Source organism: Lolium perenne, chromosome 6, assembly GCF_019359855.2.
Source record: "Lolium perenne isolate Kyuss_39 chromosome 6, Kyuss_2.0, whole genome shotgun sequence".
Lineage (NCBI taxonomy): Eukaryota > Viridiplantae > Streptophyta > Magnoliopsida > Poales > Poaceae > Lolium > Lolium perenne.
Window position 1 is genome coordinate 1,382,193 of NC_067249.2, and position 15,693 is coordinate 1,397,885.

The 15,693-nt window shown below is 44.1% G+C and overlaps 1 protein-coding gene and 1 long non-coding RNA gene across 3 annotated transcripts; both read right to left on the minus strand.

Annotated features, from left to right (window-relative positions):
- Window positions 1–409: 409 nt before the first annotated feature.
- LOC127309055 (uncharacterized) lies at window positions 410–2,973 on the minus strand. Of its 2 annotated transcripts, none has more exons than XR_011746366.1 (4): window positions 2,380–2,973; window positions 1,862–2,278; window positions 1,711–1,768; window positions 410–934 (listed from the first exon to the last, which is right to left on the minus strand). It is a non-coding gene; the product is annotated as an uncharacterized lncRNA (long non-coding RNA). The 2 variants fall into 2 exon arrangements; XR_007856933.2 differs by having other exon boundaries at window positions 1,862–2,262; window positions 2,380–2,971.
- Window positions 2,974–3,682: 709 nt separating this feature from the next.
- Window positions 3,683–7,570, minus strand: LOC127309054 (GTP-binding protein YPTM2). The gene is made up of 8 exons (XM_051340039.2): window positions 7,389–7,570; window positions 6,703–6,775; window positions 6,002–6,049; window positions 5,858–5,905; window positions 5,218–5,289; window positions 4,964–5,119; window positions 4,457–4,560; window positions 3,683–4,108 (listed from the first exon to the last, which is right to left on the minus strand). Exons 1-8 carry the CDS (start codon window positions 7,400–7,402, stop codon window positions 4,012–4,014), a joined length of 612 nt encoding a protein of 203 aa, XP_051195999.1. The 5' UTR covers window positions 7,403–7,570; the 3' UTR covers window positions 3,683–4,011.
- Between the last annotated feature and the right edge of the window lie 8,123 nt (window positions 7,571–15,693).

Below are 15,693 nucleotides of genomic sequence, written 5' to 3' on the forward strand. Positions count from 1 at the left end.
TGATCATGGTAACATCTACACACCGTCATGCAAGATGAGCTGTAGCTTGTACAGCACATGTAAAACTCTCTCTCTGCGTTATGGACGTACACATCACAGCACAGCAGCAGCGGCCAATAGGGAAAGTCAAGTAGCTTGGACCCTTTGTCCAGCGATGAATGTCAGTTAGTATTGTACCAGAATTCGCATCTGCTGATGCAATCTGTGTGATGAAACTCTATTTCATTTTAAATAAAGCTACCTGAGACAAGCAATGCAATCTGTGTGATGAACACTATACTCTATGTCATTTTAAATTAATCTACCTGTGCTATTGGGACTACTTGAGTTATTTGATTCCCATGAGTTCCCCTTCCAGTTGCACATTTTCTAATGCTGGTGCCAACAGTTAACAAGCACACCTCATATATGGAAAAACCATATTGATTCAAGCAGCTGAGATGATCATACACAATCATGAACAGCTGATCATTGTGATCCACAAATGGATTCACACTTCACATACAAACAACAAGAATAAGGCAGGCAAGCCAGCTGCTATTCTACTTTGTGATAAGAAGGAAGAACAGAAAGGTTGCAAGCTTCCTTAATCACCCAGCTCAAAGTCAAGCCTGATCTTGTTAACTGCTAATTCACAAACCATGGATGGATGTACACATTTTCAGTGGGCAAGTAACTCCAGCATCTAGCGATGGACACCTCAGAACTGCCCAAAACTAACACCTAACTATTCCTTCCCCACCTCATGCTTTCCGTGGAAACGAACTTGCGACCACAGAACCTCAAAACACGTCGCTTCAGGTTTGTACCAGAGCATTCCGAGCTCTCGGTTTGTGTGGCCGATGACTCTCGGCGCTTCAGCTTGAAAGGGATGCACATGCTTCTTGATGAACTCGTACATCACCACCACCGTCCGGTCCCTCTCTTCAGTTATCTGCAGCAAAAAACGAAAAAACAGATTGAATTAGCAGATGCAATGAGACTTTTAACACCAAATTTCTCAGGTTTCCCAGTTGACTTGAGCCTCAAGGTGCCAAATTCGAGCTCAACCTGTGAGCTTAGCTAGTTGTCTATTGGATCTACCATGACCCAAAATCGCAGGTCATGACTAATAATTCTAAACATGTACAATGGCATATACACAAATTTGCAGGGATATAAGCGTGGACAAATCAGCAGTTTTTAATTGTGCATTGAAGTCTTTCTTATCTGAAACTGTGCACTAACTAACTATAAACATGCATGTTGTAGCTGAGTTTGAGGACAGTTTCAAGGAAGGATAGATGATAGCACTGCCGAGAAGCCTACTAAGGTCAGAGGTGAGGGCAATGTACCAGATGCGTTGCTATAGTACCAGATCCGATCAACCAAAAGAAGTTAACCATAATTGCGAGCAACTCGAAGACAACAGATAGTACTAGATCCGTGGCTAAATAAAAAGTGAACCATCGTATTTAAGCAACAGGAAGCGGGCGTCAATTCCGTATTCTGGGAGGTCTACATGCATGGTAGTGAACGGAAAAAAAACATGTATATTTTCATGTAAAGGAGTTAACTGAAACACATGCTTAAAGTGTCCAGCGATATGCATATGGTCTGCAGACGTGCGTCTCCAATAAAACAATACTAGCCTATGGAATAATGTGTCACAAAATAAGCTATATTCTGGAATCTTTATGCGGGAAAAAAAGTAGTATAGTATATTATAACCTGCAGGTTCTTCACTCCGACTCATCGTCCGGGAAGGGGACGTAGTCATCACAAGCGTCTTGTGAAGTAGGAAATAGTAGAGGTCAATCAGACATGCATGCATAATGCATTAGGAAAAGGATATTAGCAATCATGGTTGTTAATTACGTACCCTCTGGCATGTACGGTTGGAATTCGATTTCAAAGGTGGGACTGTTAGAGTGGCCACGGAGTGCTTTCCCCAGCGCAGCCTCCGCTTGCTTGGCCTGCCCGACCGTCACTCCATAGAGACCCAAGAGGACATAGACATCCCGAAGGGATGGCAGGTTAGCCAAGCCCAGGTTGCCAGCTGCTTCCTCATTTGTAACCCGCAGACTGAGCACAGCTCGTTCGTTCAGCATTGGGCATAGCTCCTGCCTGGACACGATTTCACCCGGCGTCTGGAAACACCACGTGAATGATATATGTCAGACAAGGGAACCCGTCAGCGCCTACGAGTAGCAGCCGGCTCTGGAGGCGGATCGAGTGGGGTAACCTGTTGGAATTGTTTCTGGACAGTGATGGATGAAAAGCCTGGTGGAGTGGGAAACTACGAGATAAATTAGCAGGTCGCAACGATTGAGATAATAAACAGAACCCTATAGCCAGATCTGTAAAAGGAAAAACATACGAGAATAGTGGTGAACTTACACGGATGAAGAAGTGAGAAGCCAGCGCAGGTTGCAGGAGAGGCAGATAGTATGAGCTAATATTGTTGTGCTGCAAGCCAATGAGAGGCAGAAATCACCAAAGCAGCAGCTCAACAAGGCAATAAAGCAGTTCTGATCCAGCTACTTGGCCTTTTTTAAGTTAAGCTGACTGGACTTGCCAATAAACTAACCAGTAACCAACGTGGACAGCTAACCCATCGATAATTCTTATGTGCAACTCCATAATTTTATGCTCAGCTAACCAGCACAAATAGGTTAATATAGTGGATAATTGATGAATGCGGCTGCTGCTAGTTTTCGCAATACAAACTGTCCCCGATGGAAGCGACCATTACGAGGCGCTCCAATGGAAGCGGTCATTACGAGGCGCTCCTATGCCATGGCCCCGTTGTTTGCTTCAGCTGTTTCAGGTACTTATCTTATTAGCTATCGCCAGCTCTGCTGAGTTTCTTGTTGACATGCACATCACCACCGGGAAGTTGTGATATCACGAGGAGAGACAGAAAGTTACGATTCTAGCTCGACGACACTAGGTTCCTGGGGGGTTTTGTGCAAGGAGCGTCACTAAAACAAGCTGGCCTTGGCAGATGTCCACTATCAAATTGCACGAGGTGGTGGTTTACCAGGCTGCTGTGCAGCTGGTTGAATTGATGATTAGTTTGTTGGCCAATCAGGCGAATGTGGTAAGATCTGTAATGCAGTTGGTGGTGAGATTAAGAGTTGATATCTGCTGAGCTTTGTTTCGATTTCCTTTTTCTTGTACTCACAGTATGCTCATACTAGGTGCTAGGAGAATTCTACAGAGTTGAGTAACTTGTCAGTTCACTTCACAGGCTTCAGGCAGATGGAATGTGTGGAGGTTCAGGAAACACTAACAGAGACGATCCTAATTATTATTAGCAGATCTCCTGACATGCTCAAAACTAAAGGAAAAAAACCAGTAGCTAGCTAGCTACCCAATTTCAGAAAGAACAGGTGCCACAATAGACCGGGACTTTGTCGAGCTTTGTTTCAATTTATTTTTCTTGTACTCACAGTATGCTCGTACTAGGTGCAGAGGAATCCTACAGAGTTGAGCAACTTGATGAACCTGTACATTTCTACCACCGTATGCCCTGCAGTTGGAGCTGCTACGAGCATAAGGAGGACACGATGCAGAATTGAAAACGTGAAAGTACTATGGATTATGGAGTTTGCGTGATGAACCCTGTCACCAAACTTGAATCTGTGACAAATTATGTAATTTGTATATATATCTTAGATTAAGCTACAGACAATCAATAGGTACACCATATATATGGATTTCTGCAATCAGATAAACAATATTCATTCAAGCATATTACTACGTATCAACAGTTGAGACCTCTAGGATCTTTCTTCTCTCAATATGCCATTTTTCATCAAGTATCTCAAGTTCAAAAAAAAAGCAACAACTGCAAACATAACATAGCCATCCAAGTTACAGAATTAATCAGAACATAATGTCTCCAAACTCCGGTGCACTAGAAAGAATGGAAGATTTGCAGTACGCCTATGCAAAAAAAAAAAACATGGAATACAGAATGATGATGGAGCGGCCAGGTTTGCATCTTCATTTGTGATGCGTGCTTCTCTAAGAAGAGCAGCAACTCGTCTTCTGCTCGACAGGTTGCCCGCGGATCTGCACCGTGGCTGGGCGGGCGCTGTTTGCGGCTGGCTGGCTTGCCATCCTGGAAAACAACAAACAGGTTTTATCCATTATATACATTCTCTTTCCTCTGAGGTTTATTTAACACAAACGAGAATATTATTTGTATAAAAACCACCAAGAGCACTAGTTTGGGTCTGGGCAGCAATCAAACACATGGTACAGATTGTTGTATCTAACGTAAGTAGAATAACATAGACAATTGCAAGCAACAGGTTAGGGAGTGCAGGGGCATTTTGGTTAGGATGACAGTAGGGACGTCGCATTGGTTCGTAGTAAATAAAGTGCAAAACAATTGTAGCTACAAAAACACAAGTAGGATGGATGGCCTGTGCTAACTAATTGAACTGCCTGGGAACACAACACACACCTGTCCTTGATCGAAGCGGACATGGCCATGAAAGCCTGTTCGACATTCAAGGCGTTCTTCGCACTGGTCTCCATGAACGGGATGCCAATCTCATCAGCAAATGCCTGTATACATGAAATGTAAGCATAAAGATCACTTCAGCAAGTAAGGGCTTGTTTGATTCAAAGGAATCCTATAGGAATTTTGTAGGATTTTTATCCTTAGGAATTTTTCCTATGTGCATCGTTTGATTCGTAGGATTGAATCCTTAGAAATGCATAGGAATTTTTCCTATAGGATTGCATTGCACTATGTTTTGGAGGAAAATTTCCATCCATCCAAACCTCATGTTACAGTTCCTTTGATTTTCCTGTGAATCAAACGCTACTTCAAAAAAATTCCTGTAGGTTCCAAATCTTGTAGGATTCAACTGGACATTACATTCCTATTCCTGTGTTCTAAGAATCCTACGAATCAAACAGGCCCTAAAAGAGCGCCACTGAGATAAGAGTAAGGAACACAAGATACCTTTGCTGTCTCATATGACACGACTTTCTTGTCGGTGAGATCGCTTTTGTTCCCTACGAGAAGCTTGTTCACGTTGTCGCTAGCGTAGCGGTCAATCTCGTTCAGCCACTGTTTCACGTTGTTGAAGCTGTCCTGGTCCGTCACGTCATAGACAATCTGCAATGTCATTTGCACAATATATAAAAGTGGAACATTTACGAACAATAAAATAGCATGTGGTAGATAAAATTAAGATTTTGTATAAACAAACTTACAATGATGCCGTGAGCCCCTCGGTAGTAGCTGCTGGTAATAGTTCTGAAGCGTTCTTGCCCAGCAGTGTCCCACTGATAAAATGAAAGGGAAAAGGATGGCTTGTATCATTAAATGTAACATATCAGAAAAAAAATATTGCCAAATGCAAAGCATGAGCTTCCTTCCAAGTATTTAAGTGAGCTACCATCAGGCTACTAAATATGATGTTCAAAATGGACTACATCTATCTATTTGGTATACAGAAACATCTTGGAAGTGTGATTCTTCTTCATGCGAAACAAGAAAACTAATGCAAACTTTTAATGGATGGAGCTATGAAAATCCACAAGGTGAAAAGATGGTGGTGCAACTGCCTGCATATTCAGGCAAGTGGTGTTTCTGTTTCCTGTGAACTGACCTCAACTAACAACCACATAAATACTGAATACAGCCATGCTATATTATGCAAGGAAGAAAATGCAGCAAACTCCACGAACTAAAAAAGGGCGATAAAATGAAGCATGTCCCACGATAAAGTCTCCTATTTTGTTAAATCTGGATTCGATGGTAGATGCATACGAGACATAAACATAAGGTATGCTTGGCCACCGACAATGACATGCAGATCAAAGAATAACCACAAGCCAGAAATAGACTCACGATTTGCAGCTTCATGGTCTTCCCATCTTGCTCCACGGTCCGTATTTTCTATCAACAGAGTTGGAAGGAAACAAAGGATCCAAGTTCAGTTAAGGTAGCAAGCGCAGTAACATTCATTCAGACCAAGAAAGTGAATACACTTACGAAATCAACACCAATCGTACTGATGTAACTGTCCAGGTACGAGTCATCCTGCCAGCCAACAGAGTCAAATATTAACGAGGCTAGCAAACTCAACAGAGAAAATTCAAGACAGAGCAAAAATTAACTAGTACCAGTACTCGTTGAACACTCAAGGCAAGGGTGTAGTAAAATAAAGGGATGCTCTTCATGTTAAAAAGATGACTACCAACAATGGACTCTCCTCATTCATATTACACATTAAGTTGTGCTAACTTGTGAGAAACCATACAGTTTAACGACCCTAAAAGCAAACCGATAGATTACATGATATCCCTCGGACAACCTGCGTCAAAGTTTTAAGAAGATGCATATAAAGAGGGGGGAAAAAGATTGGGAGCAGATCATGCTTTATGTAGTTACTCTAACAGCGAATCGTAATTTCAGCAAAGCTCGTTTACCACTCAAGGCAAGGGTGTGGTAAACTAAAGGGATATTCGATCTCCATGTTAAAATTAATAGCTACCAAAAAACGAACTCTCCTCATTCATGTTACACGTTAAGTCTTGGTGCTACCTTGTGAGGAAGCATACAGTTTATTAGCTAAGACTAAAAGCAAATTCATGGATTCCATGGTACCCCTGGAATCAAAACTTTAAGAAGATACCATATAAAGAGGGGGAAAAGATTGCGAACAAAACAATGCTTTGGATCGGGATTCTTACGGCGAATCTTAAGAGAAGGCACGACTTGCCGACACCCGAGTCTCCGATAAGCAAGAGCTTGAAGAGGTAGTCGCTGCCATGTCGGAGAACAATAGGATATCTCGGTCAGATGTACTTATACAATAGAAAAGAAACAATTGATAACTGCATTTTGATGATAACAATAGCAAACTGTCATTATCTCCAGGCTTAGAACATTGAGCAGCAATGATTTTGACAGATGACATTTGAGCACCAAAATCTGACAGAATCAACATCTCGAGGGAGGCTTATATAGGACAATGCACAGACAAGTATACATTCTATATATGCAGAAATATTCAGTAGATTTGATTCCAGAGGTGAATCTCAAAATAATGAGAAGGAGGAGGAAGGTGAAGAGGAAAGCAGCAGCCGGTTTTCCCAATGCCATTACATGGATTAAGATTGAAGCTAAACAGTTTCGCTTGCATCGACGATTGATTGTAAGTTGCATAAACGATGGGCAATCCGGTCGTGCGTGCGGAACGCCAGAATCATCACGATTGGCGCAACGCAACATCTAGAGGATGGTCGCATCCTAACCGAACGAATGCTGCGAAACTAATTTCCCGGACCAAGAGCGAGCGTTCGCCCGCGGCCGCCAGATCCAGCGAGATCGATCCCCAGTTCAAGCAGATATGAAAGAGAGGAAGGAGACGACTTACTACTCGGGATTCATGGCGAGATCTATCGATCGATCGAGATCCTCTCCCCCGTCCGCGGCGCGCGCGCGCGCTCAGGTTCCAAGCTCGCGGGGAATTCGCTTGTCGAGCTCGACGCGTCCTCGATCTCGCGGTTATGAACCCGCACCCACGAAAGGCCTCAGCTTTTCCCCTCTCCACTTTTTAGGGTAAATATATGAAGAATTGTGAAAATATACCGGCTCACAAAACAATGGAAGTTATGTTTATAAACTTACTATATTGTTCAACAATCAAAAAGAAAAATGTATGAAATAATTAGATAATGGTTTCATACATCACAGGTCTGTTGAAAACAATTTACTGTATTGTTTCACATGCAGAAAAACAATAGGAGAGCTCTTATTCATCTTTGAAGTTGCCGGAAGACACAACTTATGATATTAGGAAAAGGGTCAAATGAAATATCTGTCTACAGGAAAAAAAAAGATAGTTATCCATTGTTCATACAAAAACAAAAACAAAAACAAAAACACACAAAGGAGCATCTTGCTTGTGAATGTCAATGTGTTTATCTCTAATGGTGCCAGCCTTTGAACACATGCCCCCGCTGAGTCGTTGCTCACGCTTGCATATTTGCATTCCAATGTGTAAAATCCATAAAGTTTAGTTGCCCATTCTCGATCATATCTGAATCAGGAAGCGTTTAGATATTCAAAATGAAGAAACAACCTGGTCAAAGTACTATTAAGATTTTAAAAAAGGAGTAAGGTTCTTACATTCTTAAATCTCTTCAGGCGCTTGTCAAATTTCTTCAAGCACGTGGCCGTAATTCTTCAACAAGAGAAAAATTGTACAATATAATAAGAAACTTGCTAAATTCCAAAAACATTGTGAATTCTAGTTTCACCTTATTCCGTTGGGTCGCTGTCCCTGCTCAAGAGCCATCCGTATGCACCATGAATAAGGAAAAAAGTCCAAAGCAAATTGTCACTTCAGTAATTCTTCATGTCTGAGGCATGCACCAACTGGTAGAAAAACGGCCTTTAGTCGCGGTTCGTAACTGCCATTAGTCGCGGTTTCCCAACCGGGACCAATTATGCGCGACTAACTCCCCCCCCCCACCCCCTAGTCGCGGTTGCTTACGAACCGCGACTAAAGGCCCGTCCACGTGGGCGGCAGGCGTGCGTCGGGACGGAGGACCTTTAGTCGCGGTTGGCCTGGCCTCCGCAGGTTTAGGGTTTTAGCCCCCCTAAATCTGGTTTCTTTTTGCTGCGTTTCATTTCTTTTTATTTTATTTTGTGTTTCATTTTAATTTCGAAGAAGTTTCAGTATACATATTCTACGCTACTATATACATGTTACACGTTGATGCATATGAATGTATAATTTCAAACAAGTTTGAAATTTCAAACAAGAAGAATTCAAGAGGAATATACAATATATATTCAATCTCGGGTGACTAAATACAACTTCGAACAAGTTTCCATACACAATTTACGGCATCAGAAGTTCTTCGTCCTCGTAATAGTATTCTCCTTTAGGATGGAGGACTTCCCTCACCAAAAATCCTGCTAATTCCTCTTGAATTGGTCGGAAGCGAGCTTCTGGACTAAACTTCTTCCGCAAGTTATTCCTATGCAAGTTGATATGCGCCGCCCTCCGCTCAGAGGTGCATCTCCGGATGAACTCATAAACATAGTATCCACATAGATTGGTCCCCGGTGGCTGCTTATCCACATTAACTAACCTTCTAAATTCTAGCTCATCTTTGAATTCACCGGTTATTTTATTTGAGAACCGTTTCCAAACCCTACAGGGCAAAGAAAATTAAATAAACAAGTGAGTTATTAGTTACTTGATATCAGGAAATGAACGAAAGAGGCCGATATAGAGCGCAAATGATTGAAAATAATTACTTTTGCAGCATATTTCTCAAGCTGATCCAAAGCTTTGAATCCATATTCAGAGAGTCCATGATGAGAACTCTGGAGGTGTGAAATTCAATTATTAGCAGAATCCAGTGGAACCTGCGGACACGATACATGCACAGTCATGCATAACTCATCGATTAGATATACCATGCATGGAGTAAACAAAAGAGAATGTGCACAAGACAGAAACACTCACCCAAAATGGTAAGGAAATAGAATTTGACTTTTGAGTTGCAGCTCTTTAAGAAAATTGTACAAGTCTCTCTCCACGTCGTGGGGGTATCTTTCTAACACATATCCATTAACGATATGTGGGTCAATGAACCCAACATCATGGATGTTCCTTTTTTTGCATTCCCCAAGCTTTATTCTGTATAATAGCGTACACAACAATATAGTTAGGACAATATATATAGTGCAGGCAATGAACGAGATGAGGTAGAAATAAATCACTTACAAAACGTAGCAACTCAGGATAGATTTGTCGAGCTCGCGCAGATTGAATAGCTGGAACAATTCACTCATATGAACTTGTACAGAGTACTATTTGAAGTGATGCTCCTGTCTAACTTTCGCATAAATATATACTTTGCCGGCCTTATTTTTTATGAAATCCTTGTACCAACGTAGCAGATTTCGCATTTGTGTTGGTAGACTCTCTTCCTGCGCAGGCTCGACGAGAGGCCCATTCGGCACATATGTAAATGCTACCTCACTCATTGGTGCATCCTCAAGGCCTAACAATGCACGAAGAGTCATACCGAACTCGGCCGCTCTTTCTTTGGCCGCCGTTACAGTCATTCCCTATGCTGTAGCAGCTTCTAGGATAGCGGGATCCATTAGTTCCAAGTCCTTATCCATATCGGCTCTGAAGGACGCCATAAGGGAAGTACCGGCTTCCACTATTAGCGGGGGGGATCGATTGTTTTTTCTGTTCCCCGAGCTGGGCAACTTGTTTCCCGTATTTTTTACTTTCTTCTTTTTTCTCCTCCAAGGCTTTCTTCTCCTTCTCTGCCAAGGCTTTCTTCTCCTTCTCCGCTTCTTCCAATATTGCTTCTTGCCTACGAAATTCACGTCCATAGTCGTCTGGTAGATTCCGCTCGACTTGGGACGGTGTCGTCAAAAAATCCTTAGCCCACTTCTTTTGATGCTCAGTAAATACCGGCTTGGGCTCAGGCACTTTTTTCGCCTTCATATCCGCCTTCCATTTCTCATGGTGAGCAGCCGCGGCCACGTTGGTTTCCTCGACACTAAGTTCCCAAGGTCTCGGGAGGAGAGGCTTCAGTGATGGCATTGGTACCTTTGTGGTCTTAGGTACATAAGGCTCCGGGTTAATAGTCCAGGAGGGGGTTGACTTGCTGTCGGCCTTCTTCTGCTTCTTCTCCGGAGGCGGACTGGGGGACGGCGGCTGCTTACCCGCCGGAGGTGGATTGGGGGGTGGCGTCGGCTGACGTGAAGGAGGTGTAGGTGAACCACCACCATCACCACCGGAGGGGGGTGAACCACCACCACCACCACCACCGGAGGGGGGTGGACTTGTTGGCCTTGGCGACTCGCCTGGAAACTTGATGTACTTCTTTTTCCATAGAACGAACTGGCGCTTGACATCTCGAAGTTTCACATCCCCTTCGGGTGTAGGATAGTCAATCTTCAGGTCCTCGCACCCTTGGACTATGTCTTCCACCGTGACACGAGCATAGCCATCTGCAATGGGGTTGTTGTGGTGGAGTGCTCCAGGTGTACAAGGTAAAGCGGAGCCGATCGCTACCTTCATGGAAATGTTCCCCATTGGATAATGCAGCTCACATTCTTTCGTCTCCTTTACATCGTCCACGGGGTAGCGAGGCTCCGGTGCAGTAATATCGATCGTCGGTGCATTAGCACCAGCCGGGGCCAGCAAGGGTGCATTAGCACCAGCCGGGGCCAGCAAGGGTGCATTAGCACCAGCCGGGGCCTCCGTGGAAGCCACGCTGCTTCTCCGCAGCTGGCTTCCGACATCCGCTGCATGATCTTCATGCGGCCCTGCCGATGATCTTTCTTTTACTAGTTCATTCACAATCTGCTTCACCTCATAGAGTTCCGATGCCAACTGCCCCAGAAGATCTGCATCCCGATCTGTCTTTCTCTTACGGCTTCTGTAACTGTACGGGTCATTGTCCTGGGAAAACCCTACTTTCCACGGAATGGCGCCTTAGCCTCGTACACGTCCTGGGTGTTCACGATTCCCGAGGGCAAATGTCAGCGCGTCGTTCTCTCTGTTGAACTTGATCTTCCCCTCTTGAGCTTGGGTCATTGCGTCAATAAGGGCTTGGGTGGGTTTAAACGCTTTCTTCCGGTGAACACACACCCCTGTCTCCGGATCTAGCGATCCCCCATGCCCGTACCACTAGCTTTTGGCCCTTGGGTCCCATCCCTCTGTACCTAGAGGGATTCCTCACTCACTCAGGTCGTTCTCCATCTTCTCCCACTTAGGCTCCGAAAGGCGGTATCCTCCTGGCCCCATAATATGATTGTACACTTTCTTAGCCGTATTTTCCTTATTTTTTTCCGATATGGCCTTGAAATGCTCCGATTACTTTTGCCTCACAAATTCGGGCCAATCATCTTTCAGCTTCTCATATTGTCCATTGAAATCCGGAGTCTTGTTCTGGGAGACATAGTCACAGGCTAAATTTTTCTTGAAGTTCCGGAATGATTCGGCCATCTTCTGAAGAGCGAACTCTTTGACTAGCCTCCTCCTCTCACATCCACCCGGAATCTCGTTTCCCTCTTCATCGTATTTGTTGAATTCCCGAGGTAGAATGAAATGCTCCATAAGCTCTCTCCAGCAATCCTTTTTCGTTCTCTTCTGGACAAAACTGAAACCAAGACGTGCCTTCTTTGGCTCATTCCATTCCTAGACGGTGATCGGGACGTTGTCTCTAACAACGACTCTGCATTGGTTGATGAACTTTGTATAATGCTTTTTTGGCTCCAGCGGCCTGCCGGTTGCACTGACAACATCGATGGTATATGTTTCTCCTTGTTTCATCGTCTTGGTTTTGCCACGCTTTGTCGTACTCGATTTTTTCGATGATCCAGCCGAGGGCTAAAAAAAGAAAGAGAGTCGCGCGCGTTAATACATATTTATTCAAATCAGTAAATTTGAATCACCAGAGGCTCAATTTATATATATACCTCGCCAGAGGTGGTTGCTAATTCGAGATCGTCGTTTGTCGTTTGCCCTCCGGAGGCAAACGTTTCAACAGTTTCTATTCCTTCATCATCACCTTGTTGACCTTCACCTTCACCGTCCTCAAGGTTCAGATAAGAAGAGACATCTTCTTCATCTTCTTCCGGCACATACTCAATATCGCCGTTTATGATGGCGGTTAAATGTGCTTCGGCTACCGGATCATAGCTTTTCAGAATCGGGTCAGCTCTATCGTCCGCCATATGTCAGTCCTGAAGACATGTAGTAAAAACTAATTAAGTAAAGAAACATTAGTGTGGCGCGTGAGAGGACGCGCGCGTACGCGTGGTGGCGGAAGGGGGGCGGTGGCGGTGGCGAAAGGGTGGTGGCGGTGGCGAAAGGGCGGTGGCGGTGCCGACGACAACACATATGGATCGAGAGAGAGGAGAGAGAGAAACACCGACTACCCCGCGCATATACGGAGGGGGCGGCGAGAGGGCGGCGCACAAAGTTGTGCGCCGCCCCTCGCCACCCCCTCCGTATAGGCGCCGAAATCGGTGTGTTTCTCTCTCTCCTCTCTCGCCTAAAAAAAAAAACCCCGCGCGTAGGCGAGGGGGGCGGCGCACCTCGCCGCCCCCTCCGTATACGCGCGGGGTTGGTTACGTTCTCCGATTTTTTAAGTCAAGATTTTTAAGTTAAAATTTTGTTAAGTCAAAATTTTATTAAGTTAAAATTTTGTTAAGTTTTAATTTTATTAAGTCAAGTTTTTTGTTAAGTTAATTTTTTCTAAAGTAGAAAAAAAAGAGATTGGGGCCGGGCGCCGCCTGTACTGGCACCGGCGCGCGCGGCGCCCCCGGCCCCTCTCTCTCCCGTCTTGCGCGCGCGACGTGTGTGGCGGCGGCGACGCACGTGTGAGTGGCGGCGCGGGCTGTCGGGCACGGCGGCAGCGCGCGGCGATGACTCGATCGAGGGCGGCGGCTCGGCGGTTTGATGCTTACGGCGCGCGGCGGCGAGACGACGAGGGCGGCGGCGAGCGCGGCGACGACGAGGGCGACGACGAGGGCGGCGACGGCGCGGCGCTCTCGGGGCAGCCTGACGGCGGAGAAGACTATGACGCGGCTGCAGGGGGCTCTCGGTGGTGTGTTTGGCGGAGAAGACGAGTGGCGCGGCCGTTCGCGCGCGTTAGAATTTATAGGGGCACCCCTTTAGTCGCAGTTGGTAAGGTACCCCTTTAGTCGCGGTTGGCCAGACCAACCGCGACTAAAGGGTTTTTTCGCCGGAATTTTGGTTCCCGCAGAAAGACCGGCCAACCGCGACTAAAGGTGTTTTTCCAAATACTTTTCATTTCAAAATCTTAAAAATACAAATAATATATCAAAAAATTCAGAAAAATAAAACTAATTCATTTCAAAATCTTAAAAATACAAATAATATATCAAAAAATTCAGAAAAATAAAACTAATTCATTTCAAAATATGAAAAATACAAATAATATATCAAAAATTCAGATAAATAAAACTAATTCATTTCAAAATCTAAAAAATACAAATAATATATCAAAAAATTTAGAAAAATAAAACTAATTCATTTCAAAATCTTAAAAATACAAATAATATATCAAAAAATTCAGAAAAATAAAACTAATTCATTTGAAAATCTTAAAAAATACAAATAATATATCAAAAATTTAGATAAATAAAACTAATTCATTTCAAAGTCTGAAAAATACAAATAATATATCAAAAAATTCAGAAAATAAAACTAATTCATTTCAAAATCTTAAAAATACAAATAATATATCAAAAAATTCAGAAAAATAAAACTAATTCATTTCAAAATCAGAAAAATACAAATAATATATAAAAAAATTCAGAAAAATCCATTTCTTCCCGCATCTGTCTTCCCGCCTCCTGTCTTCCCGCCCCCCGCTTCCCACAATTTCTTCCCACCGACGGTTTTGTTAGATGACACAAAAACCACCACCAGCCGGGACTAAAGGTTAGATGACCAGCTCTGGATTCCTCTTCTTCCCGCCATTACTTCCCGCCTCTGTCTTCCCGCCTCCCGCCTTCCCGCCCACATTTCTTCCCGCCACTGTCTTTCCGCCTCCTGTCTTCCCGCTCACATTTTTTCCCGCCATTTCTCACTCTATATATGTAGCCCGACTTGGCAAGATATTGGACCACATCGTTCTGTAACCGTGGTAGATCTTCTGGATTGATTACCTTCTGAGAGATTGCATTGAGGAATGCACATAGCTTCACAATGGCTGCTCGAACATTTTTCGGTAGGAGCCCCCTCAAAGCAATCGGAAGCAATTGTGTCATAATCACGTGGCAGTCGTGAGACTTTAGGTTTTAGAACTTTTTGTCTGCCATATTTATTATTCCCTTTATATTCGACGAGAAGCCAGACGGGACCTTCATACTGCTCAAGCATTCAAAAAAGATGACCTTCTCTTCTTTGGTAAGAGCGTAGCTGGAACGACCTTGAAACCATTCCGGATGTCGTTCATCTGGGTCTTTCAAAAGTTGCTGGTCCTGCCGTGCTTCCTTTGTATCATTTGTCTTCCCATACATGCCCAAGAAGCTTAGCAGGTTCACGCAAATATTCTTCGTAACATGCATCACGTCGATTGCAGAGCGGACATCTAGGACTTTCCAATATTCTAGCTCCCAAAATATAGACTTCTTCTTCCACATGGGTGCGTGCCCATCAACTCCCTGCGGAACTGATTGTCCGCCAGGACTCTTTCCAAAGATGACTTTCAAATCCTTGACCATATCAAATACCTCAGCACCAGTACGTTCCGCAGGCTTCGGCCGGTGATCTGCCTTGCCGTTGAAATGCTTGCCTTTCTTTCTTACGTTATGATTCCGGGGAAGAAATCGACGATGCCCCAGGTACACGTTCTTCTTACAATTACCCAAATATATACTTTCAGTCTCATGTAAGCAGTGCGTGCATGCATTGTATCCCTTATTTGTCTGTCCCGAAAGGTTACTAAGAGCAGGCCAATCGTTGATGGTTACGAAAAGCAACGCTCGTAGGTCAAATTCCTCTTCTTTGTGCTCATCCCACACACGTACACCAGGTCTGCCCCACTGACAAGGGATTAATTTGTCAATGCCTACGGATTGTAGGCTAGGGTTTTAGCGGAAGTAGAGGGCAAGTAGATCTTGAAGGTTTCAGCCGAAAAGTACTCGACGATATGAAAACTAGG